At 41.6% G+C, this 22,590-nt stretch overlaps 1 protein-coding gene across 1 annotated transcript in view; it reads left to right on the forward strand.

Annotated features, from left to right (window-relative positions):
• The window catches only part of ADAMTS12 (ADAM metallopeptidase with thrombospondin type 1 motif 12), a 264,492-nt gene that overhangs the window by 79,398 nt on the left and 162,504 nt on the right, over positions 1 to 22,590 (forward strand). Inside the window, exon 3 of the mRNA XM_025043542.1 lies at positions 2,080 to 2,230. Coding sequence (XP_024899310.1) covers positions 2,080 to 2,230 — 151 coding nt within the window. The remainder of the gene's footprint in view (positions 1 to 2,079; positions 2,231 to 22,590) is intronic.

Below are 22,590 nucleotides of genomic sequence, written 5' to 3' on the forward strand. Positions count from 1 at the left end.
TTTTGGCATTCTCATTCATGTTGCTCATAAAATTGTTATTATGTTCTCAACTGGAGTCTCATCTGTTTCTTCTGCATCACCTGGGTCCAAAATTTGAGGCCGAAGAAATACCAATAAATCCCTCTTGTTGGTGATTTTTTTTTTTCAAAGACATCAATATTAGGTTGATAGCAGTTCCACAAAGGGACCTCAAACCAGCTAACCTTGAGGTGTCCTTGACTTCTACTTTGCTTCTATGGAACCAATGAGCTTCATTAGCAACAAGCCTACTTTCTTCTCATGTCCCTGGTCTTCGTCTCAGAGTAGAAATGGAACCAAATTTCAGCACTGCACAAGTCTCTTTCTAGCTATTTTATTGCAATCTGGACCTTGTTGGTTCTTCCTGTCCCAGAGGCTTGTCCTCAGAGAATGATACTGAGAAAAAATGTCATGTCTCCCAAGAAATGTCAGCAAATTTGAAGTCAGATATTACCACTATTAGAGTTGGTAGTTAAAATATTATCACCCTGCATTTGCAAAGCAGTTTTCATGGCACTTTTACAAACTGCAGCTCACTTGATTCTCCTAACAGCTTTGAGGTAGTAGGTATTACCCCCATTTTATAGGCTGGACCACCAGTTCAAGGTCACACAGCTATTCTTATGACTCCCAGTAAAGCGTTCCTATTTTTCTGTTCTCCTCATTATTAAAGATATTTTAAGGTCAGTAATCAAAATAGGAAGTCAATTATGAGATTTATATTAAGATCTAGTTATATTACTGGTGTAGTGAAGGAAACGTTTTGGAAAGACACCAAAGTCAAGGGCCTCCTGACTAGGGGCCGCTCAGCTCTTCTCCAGTCTCATCCACAGAGCAGAGCAACCTGGCTTGCTGATGTATGGGATGGGGAGAGCTTGAACTTTGGAAACCTTTTATAATTTCTCCAAGCCCCAATGTTTCCAGGTTTATTTTTGCAAACTTAATATTCATTGGACTGCTATATTGACTCTGGAGACACTGATACAATGAAATGACATAAAATCTGAGATCTGGAAAGAGCCTATGGTGGTAAGACTATGTATCAGGCCCTTTTCTGAGAGCTTTGCCTATATGAAAACATAATCTTTGTAGCAACTCTTGACTATCCCCACTTTTCAGTTGAGAAAGCAGAAACTGAGCAAGCCTTTGCCTAAGATCATAGAGCTAATGAGTGGAAGAGTTGAGATTTGAACCTGTTTTAATTCTAGAGGCTGAGCTCCTGATCACCTCAATGTGATGCCTCAAGCAGATTGTTTAGGGCAAGCTCTCTTAGTCTTCGATATAGAATTCAGATCCAGAGAATTAAGTCCACCCTAAGAGACAATAGCAAAGGAGTTTCCTAAGCATCTCAAGTGGGCACTAAGGAATTTTCCTAAAGAAAATAGAGAGTTGTAGGACATAACACTTTTAGATGTGACTTCCAAAAAGAGTTACTCAGTGACCAGCATTCTCTAGCATACTATGAGTTCCCATATCTTTGAAATGAGAGTGACCGCATTTCCCTAGAAACTGATAGGGCTTTCCACTGCAGACACCTGGAAACTCAGTCTCAGATCAGGGACTTAGGGTTATATTTCTTTGTTTTCTTGAGAGCAGAGTGGCATTAAACACTGTGTGAACATGTAGCTGGACTACTCACGTTCAGATAAATGGTCCACAGAGCCGTCAGTGGAATACGAAGTACAGGTTCCAACTCCATAGTAGGACAACCAGAAAGAACTGGCTCTTAATTTAAGATTCATAGCTATTCAGCTATGGGTTTTAGAGGAGGATCCATGAACCCACAACACTGTATGTTACATTTTGGATAGATGTGTGTATGTACACTTTTCATTAGAGTCTCAAAAGGATCTCTGATCCCAAAACATTTACTGTCTATGAAGACATTTCATTAAATCACTTACGTATAGCTCTTCTGTGAGATCAGATGGCAGACTATGAAAGCACTTGCCTGACGAGTTTCAGGGATCATCATGATTTACATAATTTTCACTGTACTAATTTTCTTTGCAAAGATAGAGAATTGATTCAAATAAACCTTTGCGTTGCATATGTTTACAGACTGGATTTTTCCGTCTACCGCACGGAGACTTTTTTATTGAGCCTGTCAAAAAGCATCCCCTGGTTGAGGGAGAGTACCACCCACACGTCGTTTACAAGAAGCAGAGGCAGAGAGTCCCGGACCTGAAGGAGCCAACCTGCGGATTAAAGGGTATTGTGACTTAAATCTCCTCACTGGGTTCTATTTGTTCTATTATCGTTTTATTCCAACATGGTCTGTTCTCATTCAAATCTGTTATCTCCTCTCCATTCCATTGCCAGAAAGTATGCACCCCCGTATAAATCATTTCACTTCTCTATAATCGAGTTTCTTCATATTCTTAATTGGAAAGGAAAAAGGCATCTCTTACATCCTTGCCACGTTAATTGATGATACTCATATGATATTCATAGTGGTGAATTGGTAAAAAAGAAAAAGAACTTTTCTGAACCCTTTAGATGAAGATCATTTAAAGAAAATGATTTTCAGTATCAGCAATGCTATAATACGTTAGTGTGGAATATTATCAGACAGCTTGTCATATCTGCATATGAAAGGCAGATTTAAATGTTTGATGATGCTGACGATGTGTGAAGAGAAACTGAAAAAAATGTCAACACATTTCAGATGATGAATTCAGCTAAGTTTCTTTGGCTGTGTTGCTTCTGGTTCACTGAGGTGCGTTTCCTGTTCGTAAGCCCCTGGAATGAACTGAACTGCTTCTCTCTGCCTTGTACTAAACAGTTTCAGGTAGTTTTCAGAGATAAATTGATCCAAGTTCTTTCTTTGCAACTCCCACATTCTTTTTAAAGTGTAGAAGATAATAGTCTATGAATAAAGAGCCATTGGAAATTGGGACATTTTCTTAAATCTTGAATAGCTCCTCCTTTCTTCAGAGATTAAAAAAAAAAATAAGGGGCCAAGGGAACAGTTAGTAAAAGGAATTCATAATATTATTTATATGTCTTAAGGATTTAGAAACCATGGACTTCCAAAGGAAAATAGATAGGTGATGAAGGCATCAGGGAAGGAGGATTCTGATGGGGGTTCGAGGGGACTCAGAAGTTGAGCTTTGCAAGTGGGAGAATGAAGGAACAACAAAATGACACGGGTTTAACTTCTCACCACCAGACATCGCCCAGGCCCTGTGACAGATTTCACTTTCCTGGGAGTTGCTTCTGTAATCTTAGCAGAATGTGTAAACAAGAACGTTTTAAGTCTGTAATGTTTTGTGTGCACAGGGATGGACAGCTGCTTACATTTTTTTAACTTTAGTAAGCTGTTGCAACTTTGTCCTAAATTAGGTAACTTTCCATCTAAAACTCCTTCTAGCAAGCACCAAGAGAAAGAAGGGAAGAGACATATTGTCTGGCTGATTTGATTGTTAAAGGTACCAATTGGATGATGGATAATACTTTGGTGTGTGTTCAATATTTTTTTAGATCACTAGCTCATCAGTATGGTGGAGAGAGTTACCAAGGCCATGAGCGAATTCGACTGGATACTTGTTCCTGTTGGCTTAGTTGCTCTGTGAAATGAGTTAGGCCATTCCTTATCCACTCACCACGAACACCTGTCTCCCTTATAACTTCCCTGTTGAGATAGAGTTGATTAATAATGAATTGAGGATGGCATGCATTTAGTCATAAGGCAGAAATGATGGATAGGAAAAAAGTAGGGTTTACAAATGTCATGCCTCCATTAGGTCACACACAGCATGACAATTACAGTGCTTGTCATACCGTGTCATTGTGCTTCTAGGCCAACCATAAGACTTACTATTTCTATGAAACCTTCTCTGATTAATCCCACCTTGGAAAAAAAATCTTTGCATTGTAAGTTTCTCCACACACATCTTCTAAAAGATACTCTCAATACTTTCTTACAACTGCGGAATAATTGAACAGCTCTGTTGGAAAGACCTTGGAGAGTGCCTAACGAAGTCTCCTTCTTTCACCAAAGAAACAATTTTAGCTCAGAGAAGGGAGTAAAAACCTTCTAGGTAGTTGATATTCAGAATACAGACAAGCTCAGAAGTCAAGGTTTCATTATACCTCGGGTTTTATATTCCTTCATGTTTATTCTTTCATTTTTACTTAAATATGAATTTTGTTTTATCAGCTATCTCAAAAGCCCCATTCAGGTAGAAACTCCATCCTCAAACAGTATGTAACATGGTGTTAGGGACAAGTAGAAATTCAGTACGTCATTGAAATGAAACCAAGAGTGATTCATAGCCACAGAAATGAAAGTAGACTATACTAGCCAGTAGTCTACCTAATGTTAATAAAAAGAAAAAAGAAATGTGCATTTTCTAGACGTTGAGGAAGTGGCAGTTGTATGTGGCCATCTCCCTAAGACAGTAAGCATAATTCATGATAGCTAGAACTTCAAGAATAATCTAACGTGTTTGTAAATATTCTTAAAGTATACATGACATTTGCAATTTGAAAAACTCAGTAATTTGCGATGTACTTGATCTCTCTGGGCCAGGTAATTGCAGTGTTCATTCACCACATTATCCTGCAGAGATGATGGCATTAACTGGCAGTAGCCATGTCATTAGCCATCACTAAGGTACACTTCATGCTTAGGTTAGTTGATATTACAATATTAAATTACTGTAATTATATCAAGAAAGATCACCTTTACTTGTGTAAAGCTTTCTGTCTTTGTAATGTTCAAAGCAGGACCACCCTTGGTGCTAAAAAAAAGATTTACTTTAAAAGTATTCTAGTACTTCAGGAGAGAAAATGTATCAATTATTCTCCCTTAAAATATGTCCCTTCAATTATTGTTATTCCTCACATAGAAAGGTACCCAGAAATTTCACAATAAATCCCTTAACAATATGGCCTAATGTAAGTTTTCTTTCAAATCTTTATTGTGATGCCATTTTGTTATTGATTTGATCAGTTTGAACTAAAATTTCTTAATCTGTATGCTAGTTTTGTTTGCTTTTCTGAGCCTTATATTTCCCAAGCCGTAACAAAGTTCTTGTTTTCTCCAATATTCTAAAATCTGTGTTAAATGGTGGAAAAATACGTCTTGCCTGAATTAAATCTAGATCTAATTTCAGAACCTCATTTTATTGACAATGACAAGCTCCTTTCTCTCTCTCTCTCTCTCTCTCTCTCTCGCTCTCCTCCCCTCTCCCTCTCCCTCTCCCTCTCCCTCTCTCTCCCTCTCTCTCCCTCTCCCTCTCTCCCTCTCTCTTGGCAAGAACATATCACACTGGGACTTGAATGGCTATTAGATGGAAGTATCTGGGGGAACTCTGATTTTAGGAGGCTGGTGAAGAAGAGTTAACACTAGTCAGATAGGTCAGGTGACAGTAGTGGCAGGGTCAGCTGTTTCTGTGGCAGAAAGGGGTCCAGGTAGGTAAGGTCAGAGTTTGGGTTTTCATGCAACAGAACTGTTGGCTAGAAACACAGGGTCTGGTTCCTGGAAGCTATCTTTGTGTTCAAAACTTATTCTTTTATTCAACGAATATCTGTTGGGTGTCTTCTATAAGCCTGGTGCTCTCCTAAGTTCCGTGGGTACAATTGTGAATAGGATATAGTTCTTGATCTGAAGAGCTGGCAGCCTGGATAATAGGACATGGGTAAGTAGAGATCCAATCCTGGCTTTATCTTTGTAATATACGGTAAGACAGTGAGCAGAAATAGAGTCTTAATGAATGTATTGGATATTTTTTACTTTTTGTCACTCTGTGTTACTCTGTGTTTGTACCAGGACATGTAGCTATAATTTATTCATTTTCTCTGTTGTAGTACTCCATTATGTGACTTCCACTTGATCTAGTCTCCTATGAGTGGATCTGAATTCCCTGGAGTTTGAGGCTATTATACATTACGTTGCAAAGACCATTCTCGCGCATGTTTCTTAGAGCACAGGTTCATAGGGTTTTCAAGGGTATATACCTAGTAGTGGAATGCAGCCAATATCCCATAGGATATATACATCTATGACTTTACCGGACGATGCAAAATTGCTTTCCAAAGCTGACATTCAGGAACAATGAATGAGAGTCCCCATTGGTCCATATTCTGTCTAGTACTTGGTATTCTCACTTTAAATTTTACCAATCTGGTGGATATAAAATAGTATCTCTCTGTGTTGAAATTACATGTATTCATTCTCTTGTGAAGTTGGGCCCCAACGTGGCTTATGGCTATAAATTTTCCATGAATAGTTTTCTCCACTGTACCTAGAGTTGAAGTCCAGAGAGCCAAGTTTAGGTTTGCTTACTTGTTTCTTTGTTTTCTGCTTCACTTTTTCACTTAGGCTCTAATATGACTTTTCACTTACATGGGTCCTAAAGTCGCCTCTTCTTCAGAGCAAAAGTAGGGAGGAGCAGATGCCCCAGATAGCCGCTAGCTTCATGCATCAATCTGTGTTTAGTCAGAGAAGCAGAACCAGTAAGAAATGTATATAGAGATTTACTGCAAGAAATTGGTTGACACAATAGTGGGGGCCAGATAGGCAAATCCCAAATCCATGGGCAGCCCTCCAGGAAGGGTAGGCTGCAACTCTCAAGCAGAGGCCGAAGCAGCTGTCCACAGGCAGAATTTTTTCTTCTGCGAAGCCTTGGCTCTGTTCTTAAGGTCTTTCGATTGAATCAGGCTTACCAGATTATCAAGAATAATCTTCTTTACCAAAAGTCAAACGATTATGGACTTTAATTATACCTACAAAATATCTTCACAGCAACACCCAGATTAGTGTTTGAATGACTGGGGACTAAAGGCTAGCCAGGTCGACACATAAAAAAGATCATCATCACACTGCATCATTTGCTTTTCTCTTTGAATTCTGCTTGTTTTTATTTTTCATTTTTCTATTTTTCTGTTTTTATTTTTCATTTTTCTATTTTCCCCTCACCCGCCCCCTTTTTAATGCTTTAAGCATTGTTCGGGGTTTGATACTGGGAGTTTTTTAGAATATCTACTCTACCATAATGCAAAAAATCAAAGTCTTGAGTGGAATTTTTATGTAAGTCATTTGGGAATTTTTGAGTTGCCTTTTAAATGGCATGCACAGACATTTTTAAATATTAACAAATGTTAAATATTATAATAATATTAACAATAACTCATTAGAATCAATTAGCATATCAGATCATTAATCTAGTATAGTGTGGGGGGATTGTTTATTCTTTTTCTGATTTCCTAGAAATCTAGTTAGTTGAAGATTCTAAATGACCACCACATTCCATATTGAGTCAAAATGCACTTTGAGTTTTCCTTGATTAACAGCAAACTTCCTTGGGACAATATGCCTGAGACTTTTGTTGAATTCCTTGATTACCTGATTGCCTTATGGTTGTAGCCTCTCCACAGTGATCCATGCTTTGCTTCACTACGCGGTAGCTAACATTTTAATTGCAGTTCTGTACTTTTTATTCTTCCTTTTAATGAGATGGCATATTGTTTTCGATAACTTGCTTTTAGAACTGGTGAGAAGATTGGTTAAGTGTTTCAAGCTTTTACCAATGAGGGAGATGGGAAGACTGTTGGAGAGAATTTGAGGAAATACTTAATGTGTGACCGTATGGGAAGATAAAATAGTAGTGTTTGTTTAGTCAAATCTAAGCCCTAGATTGTGGGAACTCAGGGCACCGGACACCTCAGCACAGTGGCTCTGTAGCAATGAGACCCTCGCTTATCCAGTCTTAAGCCTTTATTTGTTCAGCCTTCACCATGGTAATTCCTCTCTCTGCATTTCCTCAGCACTTGACAGTCATTGCCTTTGCTCCTCCATCATTTCAGGTGCACAGGTTTCCATCCCCGGACAGGAAACAGCTTCCCTAGGAAACAAGGCATTTGCTCTTTTTATCTCCTCTGTGATGCTCTGGGCTGAGCACATGCCGTCAGAGTCGCCGGACTGCACCGAAGTGCCAGTAGAATCCGGAAGGGCAGAGAATACTTGAGAGCGCATTCTAGGCTGGGCAAGGGGTTCGGATCAATCTGAGCAAAGGATCAGTTTCGAGTAAAAGGTGGAGCCTCTCCCGTCTATGGCCATACCACCTTGAATGGGCCTGATCTCAAGTAAAAGGTGATTCTCTTGTAGGACAGAAAATCCAAATTCCGAAGTAATGTTATTTGAGATGTTAGTTATCTAAGATCTGTTGCACTTCCCATCAAAGGAAATGGAAAGTTTCCTTGGTGAGTAGTAGTAGCTCCTAGCTTTGTCCTTGGTCATTCCTGTGCTTCCACGTGCCTTGGTGGAGACAGGAAGAGGCTTATCCTTGTCTGACCAACTTCCTGGCTTCCTCCTACTTCCCAGAGACCTGAGATCACTGTCTGATCTCTCCCTCCCACCGTTTCTGCTCCTCTTTGGGGTCATCAGTGGCCCTAACAGAACGGTGATGGTGTCTCTGAATGAATGAACAACTCAATCTCTAGCTTTAAAGCTCTGTGTGGTAAACAAACTCCTGGTGTAGTTTTTCCTCTTTTATGCGTGTCTTCCATCAACCCACATTACCAAGTCCTGTCATTTCTGCCTCCTAAATAGTTTTCTAAATTGTCTGCCTCTCCCCAGTGCTTCAGCATCATAACCTCTCACTCAGATTATTGCAAAACTCTCTTAACTAGTCTCTCTGCCCTTGATCTCCCCCACTAGAAGCCAGAGAAGTATTTCTAGAACACAAATCAGATCATATCTCTCCCATGCCGAAAGCCTGTCAGTGTACGCTGGGATAAAGAATAAAGACCTAGGTGTTAAAGAAGTTCTAGAAACTTCTTCTCTGTCTGACTCTTGCCTATTTCTCCAGTTTCATCTCTTGTCACTCCACATACAGCCTGTGCCATCCTGCATTAGTTGTCATTCCTCAAAGAAGCCTTGCTTTTCATTTCCTCTAGCCTTTGCACTTAGGTTCCTTCTGCCCGAAACTCGTTCTCCCCAGATGCTTTACTGACTTCTCTTACTTCACGCATGGCTTCCTTTAGAAAACCTTCGTGACTGCCTCTCAATCTGCATTAGATGCCTCTCCTGTGACTCTTAATACCAGCTACTGCCCCTGCCGCAGGCTTTAGCCTGTTATCAATATCTGTGTCCTTCCCTAGTTAGAAAACTCAAAAGGACGAGTATCATATCTGCTTATTCACAGATCTATCTTCAAGGTCTGGCAGAGGTCCTGGCCTGAGAGGAACTCAAAATGTTGAACTAATAAGTGTTGAACTTACTGACCATCTACGATGCATTTGGTAGCTTACTGGCCATTATTTGGTAGCTACACTTCCATGTTACCTATAGAGTTATCGATATGTACTTATATTTTACCAATATGAAGCCAGTTTAACCCATGAGAATACCCACACTTTTTTGAAGAAATTTAGTATATACTCTGATGCCTTCCTTGCTCTTGAAGAGAATATACAAGAGACAAAATGTGGCAATATTTGGGACTTGTGACCTGAGGTTGTAGCTGAAAATGACTATCTCAAATTCTTACTTTGGAAAAAAGACAAGGACGGAGGAATGGATGGATGGATGGATGGATGGACAGACAGATAGATAAGAGAAAGCAAGCGACATTCTTTTACTCAGCAAACTCTTACACTGTGCCAGGTGCTGATCTAGGAAATGAGGATGTAATGGTGAACACAGTATCAACCCAGGCAGCAATGGAGAGATGGAAGCCTGAGAGAGCTGTCAGGTGGGAAGGAGCAGGTGTGCTTTCTAAGTAAGGTAAAGAAGAACAAGTGCCTTGGAAGATGAGCACAGACAGAGAGGGCCAAGCTAGTCGGCTGTAGCCACACTAGCACACTTAGTGTTGGTCTCTTCAGAGCAGGGGTCCCCAACCCTCGGGCTGTGGACTGGTACTGGTCCATGACCTGTTAGGAACCAGGCCGCACAGCAGGAGGTGAGCAGCGGACCAGCGAGCAAAGCTTCATCTGTATTTGCAGCCATTCTCCTGTGCTAGCATCGCCACCTCAGCTCCACCTCAGATCAGCAGGCATTAGATTCTCACAGGAGCACCGGTCTGTGGTGCCAAAAAGGTTGGGGAAGACAAATTCTCAGCCAGTCCTCTAGGCAAATTTCTGGCATCCTTTTAGTCTTCATTTCAAATGCTGCCCCGCTCTACATGAATGCTGTGGGAGGACCAATGTGTCCCTTTCCCAAGCTCGCTCTGCATTTCGATGTGGCCCCTGGTGGCCTTCTACCGTCCCTCCTATCACCTTCCCCCTCCTTCCCTGCCTCTTCAAGGGGACTTACCTCAAGGTCTTTGCATTCACTCTTCCCTCTGCCTGGAACACGCTTCCTCCAAATTTCTTCATGGCTCATTCTCTCATGCTCTTCAGGGCTCTGCTCAAAATCACCCAATCAGAGAAGCCTTCCATGACGCCTATCTAAGATAGCTTTCTCTCTGTCACTTTGTAAACCACATATCCTACTTTTTTTTATCCATGGTGCTTGTCATCATCTGCTGTGATTTTTACCTCTTTCTTGGTTTATTAGTTTATTATGTATCTTGCTTCAGCTAGAATATAAGTGTCATTAAGGCAAACATTTCCTTGCTTTTACTCTCTGCTATATCCCCACTGCCTAGGACTGAGCCTGGTAAATGTCGAATGAATGAATGAGTAAATAAATGAATGAATCACAGCTTCATCAGTGATTATCCTGTTGAACTTGTTTTCTGTTTCCACCACTACATTTTTCTTTGTATCCTAAGTACCGTGCCCAGTGTCTGATGCATGAAAATCAGTTGTTTGATAAATGTCCATTGAATGAGTGAATTATGTGTACTTTCAGCAGAGTCCTGCAGGTGTGAGTGCACATCCATCATACCTAGGCTAGGGAGCTAACCAGTCCAAGAGTCCTCTGAGTCACCGAAGCGAGGCACATGTGTTTTTCTGGCAGCACCGAATGTTAACTGTGCATTCATCCCACGGCTTGATTAATGCCAATGTTTGGGTAAACAAACATTCCTATTCCCACAAGTTCCATTTCTGTGTAGCAGCTGGAAGTCTCATAAGTACCATAAAATTGTTTCTTTATGGGGAAGGAAGTTTTCTTATTAGTTCTGAAATCAACTGTTTAAGGGCATTATCGATGCACTTTATGCTCTAAATCCTCTCCAAAGGTGGAGAAGCAGATTCCTAGGATGCTTTCTGGGTCAATAACCCAAAGATAAGAGAGTTCCAGAATTTTATTTGCTTTGGTTTATGTGTCATCGGTTGACGTTTCTTCCTTCAGGAAATATTAGTTTGGTGCTTTCAGTGGGCCACATACTAAGGGACACAGCTCTGAGCATGCCAAGTTGGACCCTGCCCATATGGACTTATAATCTAACGGGAAGAGAACTTAAACAAAAATTATGAAAATAGTGTATATGTGGACATTGTGACGAATACTATGAGGGTGTTTAGCAGAGGAACTTGGTGTTTTCAGGAAGGTGAGAGAAGGCCTCCTTGGGATAAGCCGTGGACTGGGCATAGGTCCTTAGGGAGCTGTTTCTCCTGAGATCACTGCTACAGCATTCCAGGAACGGTGTCTCACGGATTGAGTTGTGTCACCACCAAATTCATATGTCAAAGTCCTAACCTTCAACACCTCAGACTGTGACTGTTTTTGGAGACAGGATCTTTAAAGAGGTAATTAAAATAAGGTCATCAAGGTAGGCCTAATGCAATGTGACTGGTGTCCTTAAAAGAAGAGAGAATTTGGACACAGACATGTAGAGAGAGAAAACCATGTAAGGACACAGGGGAAAGGGCGCCATCTACAAGCCAAGGAGAGGGACCTCGGAAGAAACCAACCCTGCAGACATCTTGGTCTAGGACTTCTTCGAGCCTCCAGAATTTAGAGGAAATAAATTCCTGTTGTTCAAGCTCCTTGGCCAGTAGCACTTTGTTATGGCGGCCGTAGCCCGTTAATATAGCGTCCAGTCATTCGCCTACCTGTGCAGTGAGCCTCTAGCTATTTCAGGCAACGAGCAGTTAGTTATGCTGCATGAACAACAGAAACTCATACACACAATAAGGTTTAGTCAGGGCCGGCTTCGTGGCAAGTGCAGTTGCACAGGGTTGTACTCAGAGGAGTTTCATGCTTGGGGTTTTGCATTATGCACAGATGCCTTGAAATTCTTCATGACTGATCTTCGAATTTGTGCTTTGTGAGTGAAGGCTGACGGGATGATGGAGCATGTGCCACGGGCCTGGAGGCTCAGCTCTAACATGTCCTTGCCTCTTGCCACTTCCCTGCCTTCCCATGGTGGGCTCTTGGCCACTTTCTCCCTGGCGCCTTGGTGCTCCAGTCCCACCTGACCTCCCACTTTCCACTGAGACCCTGTCTGGGGCAGGGACCAGGTCACACCAGCGAGGGAGGCATGTTCCGTGGTTGCTCTCCGCCCTAGCGGGAGCCTGGGCACACACAGGAGTAAGTTCAGGGTTAGGTGTGTGTCCCACAGTGTCTTGGGGTAAGGCCTGGCAGTGTTCCTGCCTATCCTGAGCTGGCATTTGGCAGGCAGCTTGCAGGAGGACTGCTTATCTACCTCCCATCCAGGTACTGAACATATCTTGGTGCAGTGTTAGCAGTTTCTTGGGAGTCACCCATCTGCTGTGGATTGGGCGGGGGCTGTGGGAAGGAAAGATGGGCTTACCTGCCCCTTGGTAGGGCCCTGTATTTTCATTTTACCCTGTACTCTGCAAATCACGTAGCTGGCCCTGGAATTAGAGTTGCTTTATTTGCAAAAAATTTAAATAAATCCAACACATATTAACAATATGCCTGAGATCGCTGTATAATTTACCATAGATGGAAAATAATTATTATTAATCATTATTTTTAGTTTTGCTCATATATAAGCAAACGAGTTTTACATATGTCTTTTTCCGCAGTAGAGTTTAGAGCGAAATGACTGGAAATCAGGAGAACCATGTTCAATGCCACCTCTGTCATCTGACCAAGAGTGACTTTCCCATGTAACTTAGACAAGTAACATGAACCCCTGTCCATTTCCTCATCTGTAAGATGAAAGGGTTGGAAGATCTTTATGGATTTTTTTAGGCCCTCATATATTGGAAATCTGTTTCTAATTTTATTTGGCAGTATCTGGAAGCAGAGCAATGTTGACATTCTTCATATATACTAGTGTAGTTCAAAACCTGTCAAGTGGTCTGTACACACTGGTGTCTCACACTTGAAAGACAAAGGTCTTGACCCTTCTCTCTGGTATCCCCAGGCAGTGGCTCCCATGTGCTGCTCCTTCCAGGCCTTCCGCCTCCTTTATACCATTGCCCCATCCCAGGCTGCTCGGAGCACTGGCCCCTGACGCAGAGGGCCAGCTGGGGCTGGCATTTCAGGGGCCCTTAAGCTGAGGCAGCAGCGCTTCACATCATGAGTTAGTGGATGTGTCTGGTCTGTCATCGAAAGTTGGAGCATCAAAGGAAAAAAATGGCATTTCAGAAACTGAGACTGGACCCAAGATCCCTAATATCTGGGAAGGAAAGGAGGTGAGGGTATGATGTCATAGCAAGCTTAGAGGGCCTACTTAAACAGTGTGGCTTCATCACACACACACACACACACACACACACACGCACGCACATGCACGCACACACACACGCATGCACACACACTTCTCTTGAAATATGATGCTTAGTTAAAAAGACTCCACGTATATTTGAGTGATGTCGCACATAGCAAGGTTGTTATTTTAAATTCAGGACCTCATGTTTTAGCTAAATTCCACCTGAGTATTGTGTGTGCGAGTGTGTCTGTGTTTCTGTGTGTCTATGTGTGTGTTTATGTGGTGTGTGTCTGTTCCTTTAAACGCACACATGTCACACTGTTGGCTCCAGGAGGCAAAGATAGCTTGCTCAGCTGTAACGACTCAGGATTTTATGAAAGCTTTTTCCATTCTCATTAAATAATACCATGTCGAAATTCGCCCAATGCATTCTCTCATTCGACAGAGGAGTTCTTTGTTTAACTTAACCGAGAAGGGGCAGCCCAAGCCCCTCGGAAATGATTTGCCTTTACTCAGAGGTTGTACTAAGAATAGTTCCGATGTCAACCCTGCCTGCAGCCGACCAGCAGCACAGCTGCACTTCTGAAGGAATCGCTGCTGAATTTACACAGAAAGGGGCAGAGGGCTTATGTTTTATGAAGCCAGCTCCTCTCTCACTCCATCCCCTCAGAAAGCATTTCTTTGAAAGTAGCCCTCTGGAACACCAAATCTCTACCCTTAGCGCTTCTCCCAGTGGGATCAGCAGGTGCTAAGGTACTGAGAACTAGCTCCCTCCTTCCTCAGCCAGTTCAGCACCATGACATGAAAACTGACTGACAGTGACTTTCCCATGTGCTCATGTGGATGTGCAGGGGACAGGCAGCTGTTCGTGCAGGTCTAGTGTGAAGATCGATTGATATAATATCTGCAGCTAAGGACCATTCCTAACTGAGGGACGGAGCAGCTGACCTCAGGCATGAGAGATGAGAGCCAAAGCTTTTTTTCTCATTAGCTCTTTCAGGCTTCAGATCTCTTCTTGCTCTCATTTCTCCTGGGAATACACAGCAGACATGTCAGGTTGAGAGAATCAAAGACACTTAATTTGCACGCCTTCTGTGTCTAGGGAACAGTCCCAATCGAAAGGAGACTATTAGCGTTGGGGAGAAGGGGAGCAAACGCTCACGGGTTGGAGATGTTCTGTACTCTAGGCTGGAGTAACAGAAGATCAAAGCACAGTTCCTGGGGACAGAGCAGTGCTGTCCTGCTCATGATTCTGGCCTGGAGAATGACACACATCAGGGGCTGGTGAGAGAGCAGGTCATGGCCTTGCACGGGGGAGAGGCCATGATCAAAACCCCCACATGACTCCATCTCACACACCTTCTGCTAGCACCTGGATTGGGATGAGTTCTCTGTGATTCTTTCTTGAAAGTTCAAGGGGCTCCCTTTGGATCTCATTGTCAATTGTGCCTGTTTTAAGGTGAAGCTGTAGAACCAGGCAGGTTTGAATTCTGACTAACTGGCTAATCTTGAGTGAGTATTTTCTTCTTCTTACTTTCTGTTTCTATTTTCTCATCAGTAAATTGTGGATAATGGACATTTCATATAAGAGTAGAGTAGGGTGGGGTCAGCGGGAGCTACAGGTGCACAGTTCCTGAGCTGCAAGTCCAACTCCAGAGGCCCCTGAACACTGAAAGTATTTTTGTGTTCAGCCATCTTATTTGGTGGCAAAATGTAACCTGAACTGATATATAAGGCTGTTTATCATTTTTATTTATCTTAGTTAGTGAGACCAGTTTTGTTGTAGAATTATCCACGTGTTTGATTTCAGGGTACCACACTGGATCCTGCTAGAGATGTTTAGTAATTTAAAAAATTGTAACAAACCACACATAACATAAAATTTATCCTCTTAACCATTTTTAAGTGTGTAGTTCAACAGTGTCACATACATTCACGTTGTAGAACTCCTTTCATTTTGCAAGACTAAACTCTACACCCATGAAACGACAGCTCCCTGTTCCCTCCCTCCCCCCTCCGCCCCCGCTCTAGTCAACCACCATTCCACTTTCCAAGTTGCTTTTGTATAACTGCAGAAATTCTGAATTCTAACACATCCAGCCTCAAGGCTCTGGAATGCGGGGTGGTGGACCTTAATGAGGGCGGAGGAATAGCCAGCATCTGACGGTCGCCACCCTGGGGGACAGTCAGAAGGGCCCAGTTCCTCTGACCTTACAGGGCACTTCCCAGGGCAGCACTCTGCTTGCCAGTGTCGGGTGCCCATCCGGGAAAGACGACCAGACCCTGAGAGCAAGCACCCCTGGACTCTAGCAGCAAAGGGAGCGGGTACTACAATGTAGTGCTGAGTATACCCTCCTTCTTTCCTATCGTTTTCCTAATCTCATTTTTTTTTTCAGGAAGTGGAGGGGCAAACGTTGGCAGCTGGTTGTGACGTCTTTTTAGCTTTTTAGTTCCATCCCATGGAGCATGATATAAGATGCTTTCACAGTGAAAACTCATTCACACCTTTATGCAGTCTGAACGTGGGAGGAAGATGCTGACAGCCCATTTTTGTCTGTCTGTTTGTCTGTCTATTTATTTATTTATTTATTTATTCATTCATCCATTTATTTATCTATCTATTTATTTATTTATTTTTACTTGGAACAAAACCTTTTTTTATTAGTTTCAGGCGTACAGCACAATGGTTAGGCATTTATATAATTATGAAGTGATCCCCGGATCACTCCATCACCCATCTTGCACTACACACAGCCATTACCATATTATCGACTATGATCCCTATGCTGTACTCCACATCGCCGGGACCGTTTCGTAACTACGAATTTGTACGTCTTCATCCCTTCACCCTTTTCCCCCAGCCTCCCGCCCCGCTCCCCTCTGGCCATCACCCGTTTGTTCTCTGTACCTTTGAGTCTGTTTTCATCTTGTCTGTTCATTTCTTTTCTTCCTTAGATTCTGCATATAAGTGAAATCATATTTATCTTTTTGTTTTGACTTATTTCACTCAGCATAATACCCTCTAGGTCCATCCATGTCATTGCAAATGGTAAGATTTCAATTTTTTTATGGCTGAGTAATATTCCAGTGGTCGAGCATCGTGATTGAAATGTCTTCTCCACACCAGACATTTTATGGGGGAAATGAAGAGATCGTTCTCTGTAGGAGGCTTATGCTTTCTTTCCCTGATTATAATCACCAGGGACAAAAATAGATCCTTAAGAAATGAGAGCACGTAAGCACAGAAATGCAGAACACGGAGCCCTCTGATGGATACCTCCTGATAAATGTAGAATAACCTTAGTACTAGGTCTTCCCCTTTGGGTTATCTAAAATATGCAAGCAAGTATATGCTTTCAAAGCAGATTACATTAATTCGGATGTCTTTATTATCATCATTACTATCTTTTAAAAAGCTATAAGAATCTTCTAATCCCAAAGAAAACAAAACTAAATAGATAACTTTTAGTTTTGGAAAATATCAATCGAATGATCAGTTTCCAAATGTCAATGTGGATCATCCGAAATTCATAGTGACCAAGATGCCCCTGAACTCCAGAGGTTTGAGGTCAGCTACAGAGAAGGTTTCCTTTCCTGAGTGACATTGCTACTTCCATCCCTGCCACTCCGTGTGTGGCCTTTGCTGGACACCGGCTGACCTCTCAGCAGCTCGAAGCTAAGGTGTACTTTCCTTTCTAGGCCATTAGGCAGCTAGGACCTTAGGAAGAACAAGAAAACAGATGTGGGGGGCACAGAGGGACCAACACAGGTATTAGTCTAGAATCTAGACCAAGTTTAGCCTGCCACCTGTTTTGTATGGCCTGAGAGCTAAGGATAGATTTTAAATTTTTAAATGGTCACATTTAAAATGGTTATGAGAATCGATTTGGCCTCTTGATCCACAAAACCTAAAACACTACTGTCTGGCCCTTTCATAAAAAAATAAAAATCTGCTGACCCCTCATCTAGGCCATTGGTCCTCAAAGTGTGGTCCCCAGATCAGCAGCATCGGCATCACCCAGGAACTTTTCAGAAATTAAAATCCTCAGATACCACATCAGATCTACTGAATCAGAAGTTCTGAGAGTAGGACCCAATAACTGTCCCTCCAGATGATTCTGATACAGGCTAAAGTTTTGAGAGCCTCTATATTAGATTCAGTGCAGTCATTCATTAGTTCATTTATGACTTAGGGAAAAAAAAAAAGAGGACCTGGGACAAATTACTTAACCTCTCTGTGCCTGGGTTTCTTCATCAGTAAGGGTTGAGAGGATTAAAAGAGCTAAAACATGTCCAGCATATTAGAGTAAATACTCGATGCATGTTCATTGTTATGATTTGAAATTTATCGTTATTAAAAAACATTTCATTAGATCTTAGGTCAGTTAAAAATCAAATGACCTTTCCATGGACCTGAGATTTTAGCAAGAATCATCAAGGTACTTCGCAGCAAGGTGTGCCCTGGTAGACATCAGACATGCTGATCTAGAAATTGGGTGGCCAGGGCTACAGACCCTGTCAGGGTGTCCCCTAGGGCCTCCTGCAGCCAGGCCCTCAGGAATTTCTCTAGCCTCAGGTACCCCAGCTGATCTTTCTTCCAAGGACACGCCCTCCCAGCCTGCTCCCTGCATTCCTGGCCCCAGCCCCCTTATTCTCAGGCCTCTGGGGGTTTTCATTCTTTGGAGCAGCATCTCACTTCCTCACTTACCCTGGACATAAGCACACAAACTTTATTCATAAATCACTATGGGGCATTGGACTCAAAAATCACTCTTAGGAGATAGGTTGTTGTGAGGGCTTAAGAAAGCTATGCATGTTGTAGGACAGTAAATCCAACGTGTGTTAAGTTAGCTGCTATTGTTATAATTTTTAAAATTGTCATTGTTATTCAAAAATATGTGGCGATTAAGTCTCAGGTGACAAAGTCTCAAGAAAAGCTGAAAGTTTTTTTGGTCAGCTGAGATTTCTGGCTGGTGTTGCTGTTCCTTTCAGGGGCTTTGGGCCTCTGACCTCTGCTGTAATTGCCGAGGGTGGGCTTTGCAGGGCTGTGTCCTCCCCTTTGACCCAGAAGCACTTGGAGCAGTTTGGGCAGAGCCCGAGGGGATCCCTCTTTGCCTGAGGGGGCAGGTTTCACTCCAGAGTACCAGGAGTGGCAGTGGTGGCGACTTCACTTGAGAGACAAAAGTGCTGGTCTCCAATTGCTCCCTCTGACGGCTTGGCCCTGCTTAGGGGCTGAGTCCTGCTTCCTGTTCAGCCATCCTCCAGAGGCAATCTGACACTAAGAGCTTAGTGTGAGTGTATGTATATTATAGAGAGAGAGAGGGAGGGGGAGAGGGAAGGGCAGAAAGAAGGGGGCAGAGAGAGAGTGAGAGAGAGAGAGAGCGCGTGTGCACACACATGTGCGTGTGCATACACGCTGATATTGGTGGGAGAGTCCAGGCTTGAATATATCAAATGGACTTGGCATGAATCTCGGCGCTGAGTAGCTCTGTAACCAAGGGCAAGTTTCTGAAGCTTTCTGAGCCCCATTGTCTTCATCTATAAAACACGCATGGTCCTTGCTTGGCTAAGTTTCTGTATGAATTGGAGAAGCTGAAGAACTAAGTAGGTGCTGGATTCTCTTATGGGTGCTAGTAGGAAGTGGCTGTCTTGCTGACAAGTTTTCTTGGCTACATGTAGAATGATGGTTTAGGAAATGGCACTGATAAGGATTTTCAGGAAACGCCTGTTCACACTGGTTCCATCTGCCAACCACAAGGCCAGCTGGAATTGCGCAAAACAAGGCTGTGTTCACATTCATTTGGGATGTAAGGACCTGATTGCAGCAGCCACTGTCACTGGTAGGCATTGCCTACCCAGTGAGTGACATCTGTTAAACAGCTGCAGTATCCCGACCATGCAAAGGTAGCATAATCGCTTGTTCTCTAAATAAGGACTTCTGTGAATGAAACCAAGTCATCCAAAGCTGATTGCCAGTTCCCTCGGACTAACTTGTGATCAGTATTTAAGTACCTCGTATGTGCCCGATGCAGTACTGACCAGACCACTTAGAATATCTCTGACTTAAGACTCACAGTTATCTTTCGAGTAGGCATCATTATTATTCTCATTTCACAGACAAGAAAACTGAGGATCAGACAGGTTAAGTGACTTGCCCAAGGTCACATTATTAAAAGTGACAAAGGTCTGTGTGACTATAGAACTTGTGTTCTGGTCCACCGTGCTCTAGGACTCTTTTCTACAATTAGTTTGCTTGAAAAAAATTTTATGTGAGAGTTTTAATCAAATTGGATTTAAATTATTTTTCTAATTAAAAGAAATAATGAATACATATTTTAATGGGACAATATAAAATCCTATCATGAAGAAAATAAAAATTACTCATAATCACAAAAATATGACATGACAATATAACTTAATAGTGGATAAAATATAATACACTATAATATATAATAAAACATACAATTAAGATGTGCAAAATCTTTCTATGCAGCTTATGTTGGGAACATTTTCCCAAGTTATTAAAAACTATTTCAAAACAATTTTAAGGAATGCTTCAGACTCTTCAGTTGGATAGATCAAATTTTATTTAATGATTCCCCTAGTCTGGAATTTAGATTTCCCCCCCAAATTTGTTACAATAAAACTCTGCATGATTATTATCAGTCTTTTGGTGCAAATTTTACCAACATTTTAAAATATTACCTTAGATTAGATTTCTGTAAATGAGTTGCTGGAAAAATTTCTAAGTATTCCCAGAAAGGCAATTTATTTTCCTTAAGCAGCATCTAAAAGTATCCCTTATATTCTAAGCAGCATCGAGTCATGTATATTTTTTAATCTTCTCTAATTTTATGTATAAAAATGTTTTTCATGAATGCTCTAATTATTATTTCCTTGAATATGAGCATTATTTTGTAACTTAAGATTTTGAGTCATTCGAAATGCTTCCTTAAGGATCATCTCTCCATGTTCTTTTGTAATTTTTCTTAATCATTAACATTTTTTTAATAAGAGAACATCACATATATATAATACCTTTGTCATATTTGTGGAAAAAAATACTTTTCCTGAGTTTTTATTTTTTGATCCCCAGATATTTTAGATTTTTATTTAGGTGTTTTTCTTTGCAATTTCTTTCATTCATTCGTTTTATGCTTACAAAGTTCTTTCTCATCCTTGTATCACATAAGTATTCATCTATTTTTTTTCTGGTACTTTCTGTATGGCTTACAATTGGATTTTGAATGAAAAGAGAGATGGTCCGTATATTACACATGCACTGCTGTTTCTGGCTCATGGTGTCTAGGCAGACATCACTAATATATCTCTCAGCACCCAATCCTCCTCAGGCTGGATGCAGTCCTAGAATTTTTCTCAATGCAGCTGTAGCTCTAGCCACAACCAGTCAGTCAGAGTTGGAACATGAGATTATACCTTTTTGCCATCTCTACTGAAGAACAAATTCTCTGATATTGACAGTAAGGCTGATTAGTTTTAAAATCCTATAAATCTTGTGTATTTGTGGTATAATTTGTAGTCTTGTTCATAATAACACACAGTTTAATAAGATACAATCTTAGCATTTCTCGGTCATGGTCGTGAGCCTCAGCAGACTTCTGGCATCTTTCTACCAGCCATCCTCTGCTAGGACAGAGCATCTTATTCTTATCACCAGTTAGTGCTGTCTGTCCAGCTGGCCTCAGTCCTGAATCTATCAGCATAGTCCTTGAGAAGGTGCTAGCTCATTAATGCCTTATGTGATCTCCTAGTACCTGACCTGTCATCTTAGTAAGACATTACTGGCCCTCCTTTTCAAGCTGGATCCCATGCCCCACCCTCTCCTGGCTGTCTTGATTCATTACCGCTTATTCCTTTGTCAGCCATTAGGTAAGGGCCATCTCTGAGCGTATCTGAATGAAGCTTAGAAATGCATGACAAGGCAGCAGGAGCTCCTGTATGCTGGTTGTCTTCAGTACTAACTGCACTGTAGAGGAAAGGAAAGATAGTAAGCAGAGGGGAAACTAGAATTTATTAATTCATAATAAGAATGATTAAAAATAAATTGCTATTTATCGTATGCATGACATTGAGTTAAATACTCTACAAACATCCTGTGTTTAATTCTCACGATAACACTCTGAGGCCATATTTAATACTATCCCTATTTATAGATGAGAAAACTGAGGCAAATTAGACATCTTCCAACTAGTAAGTATGGAACTGAGATTTGTATCTGGGTTTGTCTGACTCCAGAGCTATTAACCATTATACTTGACCTTCAGCTATCTCTACTAAGGTAGAGACCTCTCTACTGCTGAATTTAGGGAAATAATTAGATTATCCTACAGGATCAAAGTTAAAGCGTCATGTAGAGCTGCCTGTCTTTCATGCCCACAGTTAAGAATTTAAGACATATCCATGGAGTTAATGACATCATACCAGAGAGGGAAACGGTGTATGTCAAGGATGCTCCCAGTGATACAGTCCTTGCTGTCTAATCAGGTGGAAGAGGAACCTTTTGTCTCTTGATACTTGCTTTATAGATCAGTGGCGGGAACCACTTTGGGAAACTATTGACGGATTTTACTATATTTTCCTGTTTAAAAAAGTAATAAAATTATAGATTTTTATCCATCCCTTTAGAGATTAAGGTAATTAAAATTCTATAAGAAAAATAAAAACAGGCATTCGACTATATATTTTAACCATATAAAGGAACAAGTATAAGAGCAGGAGAAAACACAGGGAAGGAGACAAAAAAGGTTCTGTGGTCCTTCCCACCTCCCAGCTTTTCATCCATTCACCCCTTCGCAAAAGAATGAGCTCTTCTTACCAGAGACAGACAGACACACACACACACACACACACACACACACACACACACACACACACACACACACACAATGATGGTGGGAAGACCAGATAAAAGGAGAAAAGATGAAAACCAAATACAAGACATGATCTAAGACTGGATGCTAGACCAGGAGGACAATAGCTGGAAGGGATTTTGGGGGATGGGGGCACAAATGAAAAGATTTTTAAATGCACA

This window comes from Pteropus alecto, unplaced genomic scaffold, assembly GCF_000325575.1.
Source record: "Pteropus alecto unplaced genomic scaffold, ASM32557v1 scaffold152, whole genome shotgun sequence".
In the NCBI taxonomy this organism is placed as follows: domain Eukaryota; kingdom Metazoa; phylum Chordata; class Mammalia; order Chiroptera; family Pteropodidae; genus Pteropus; species Pteropus alecto.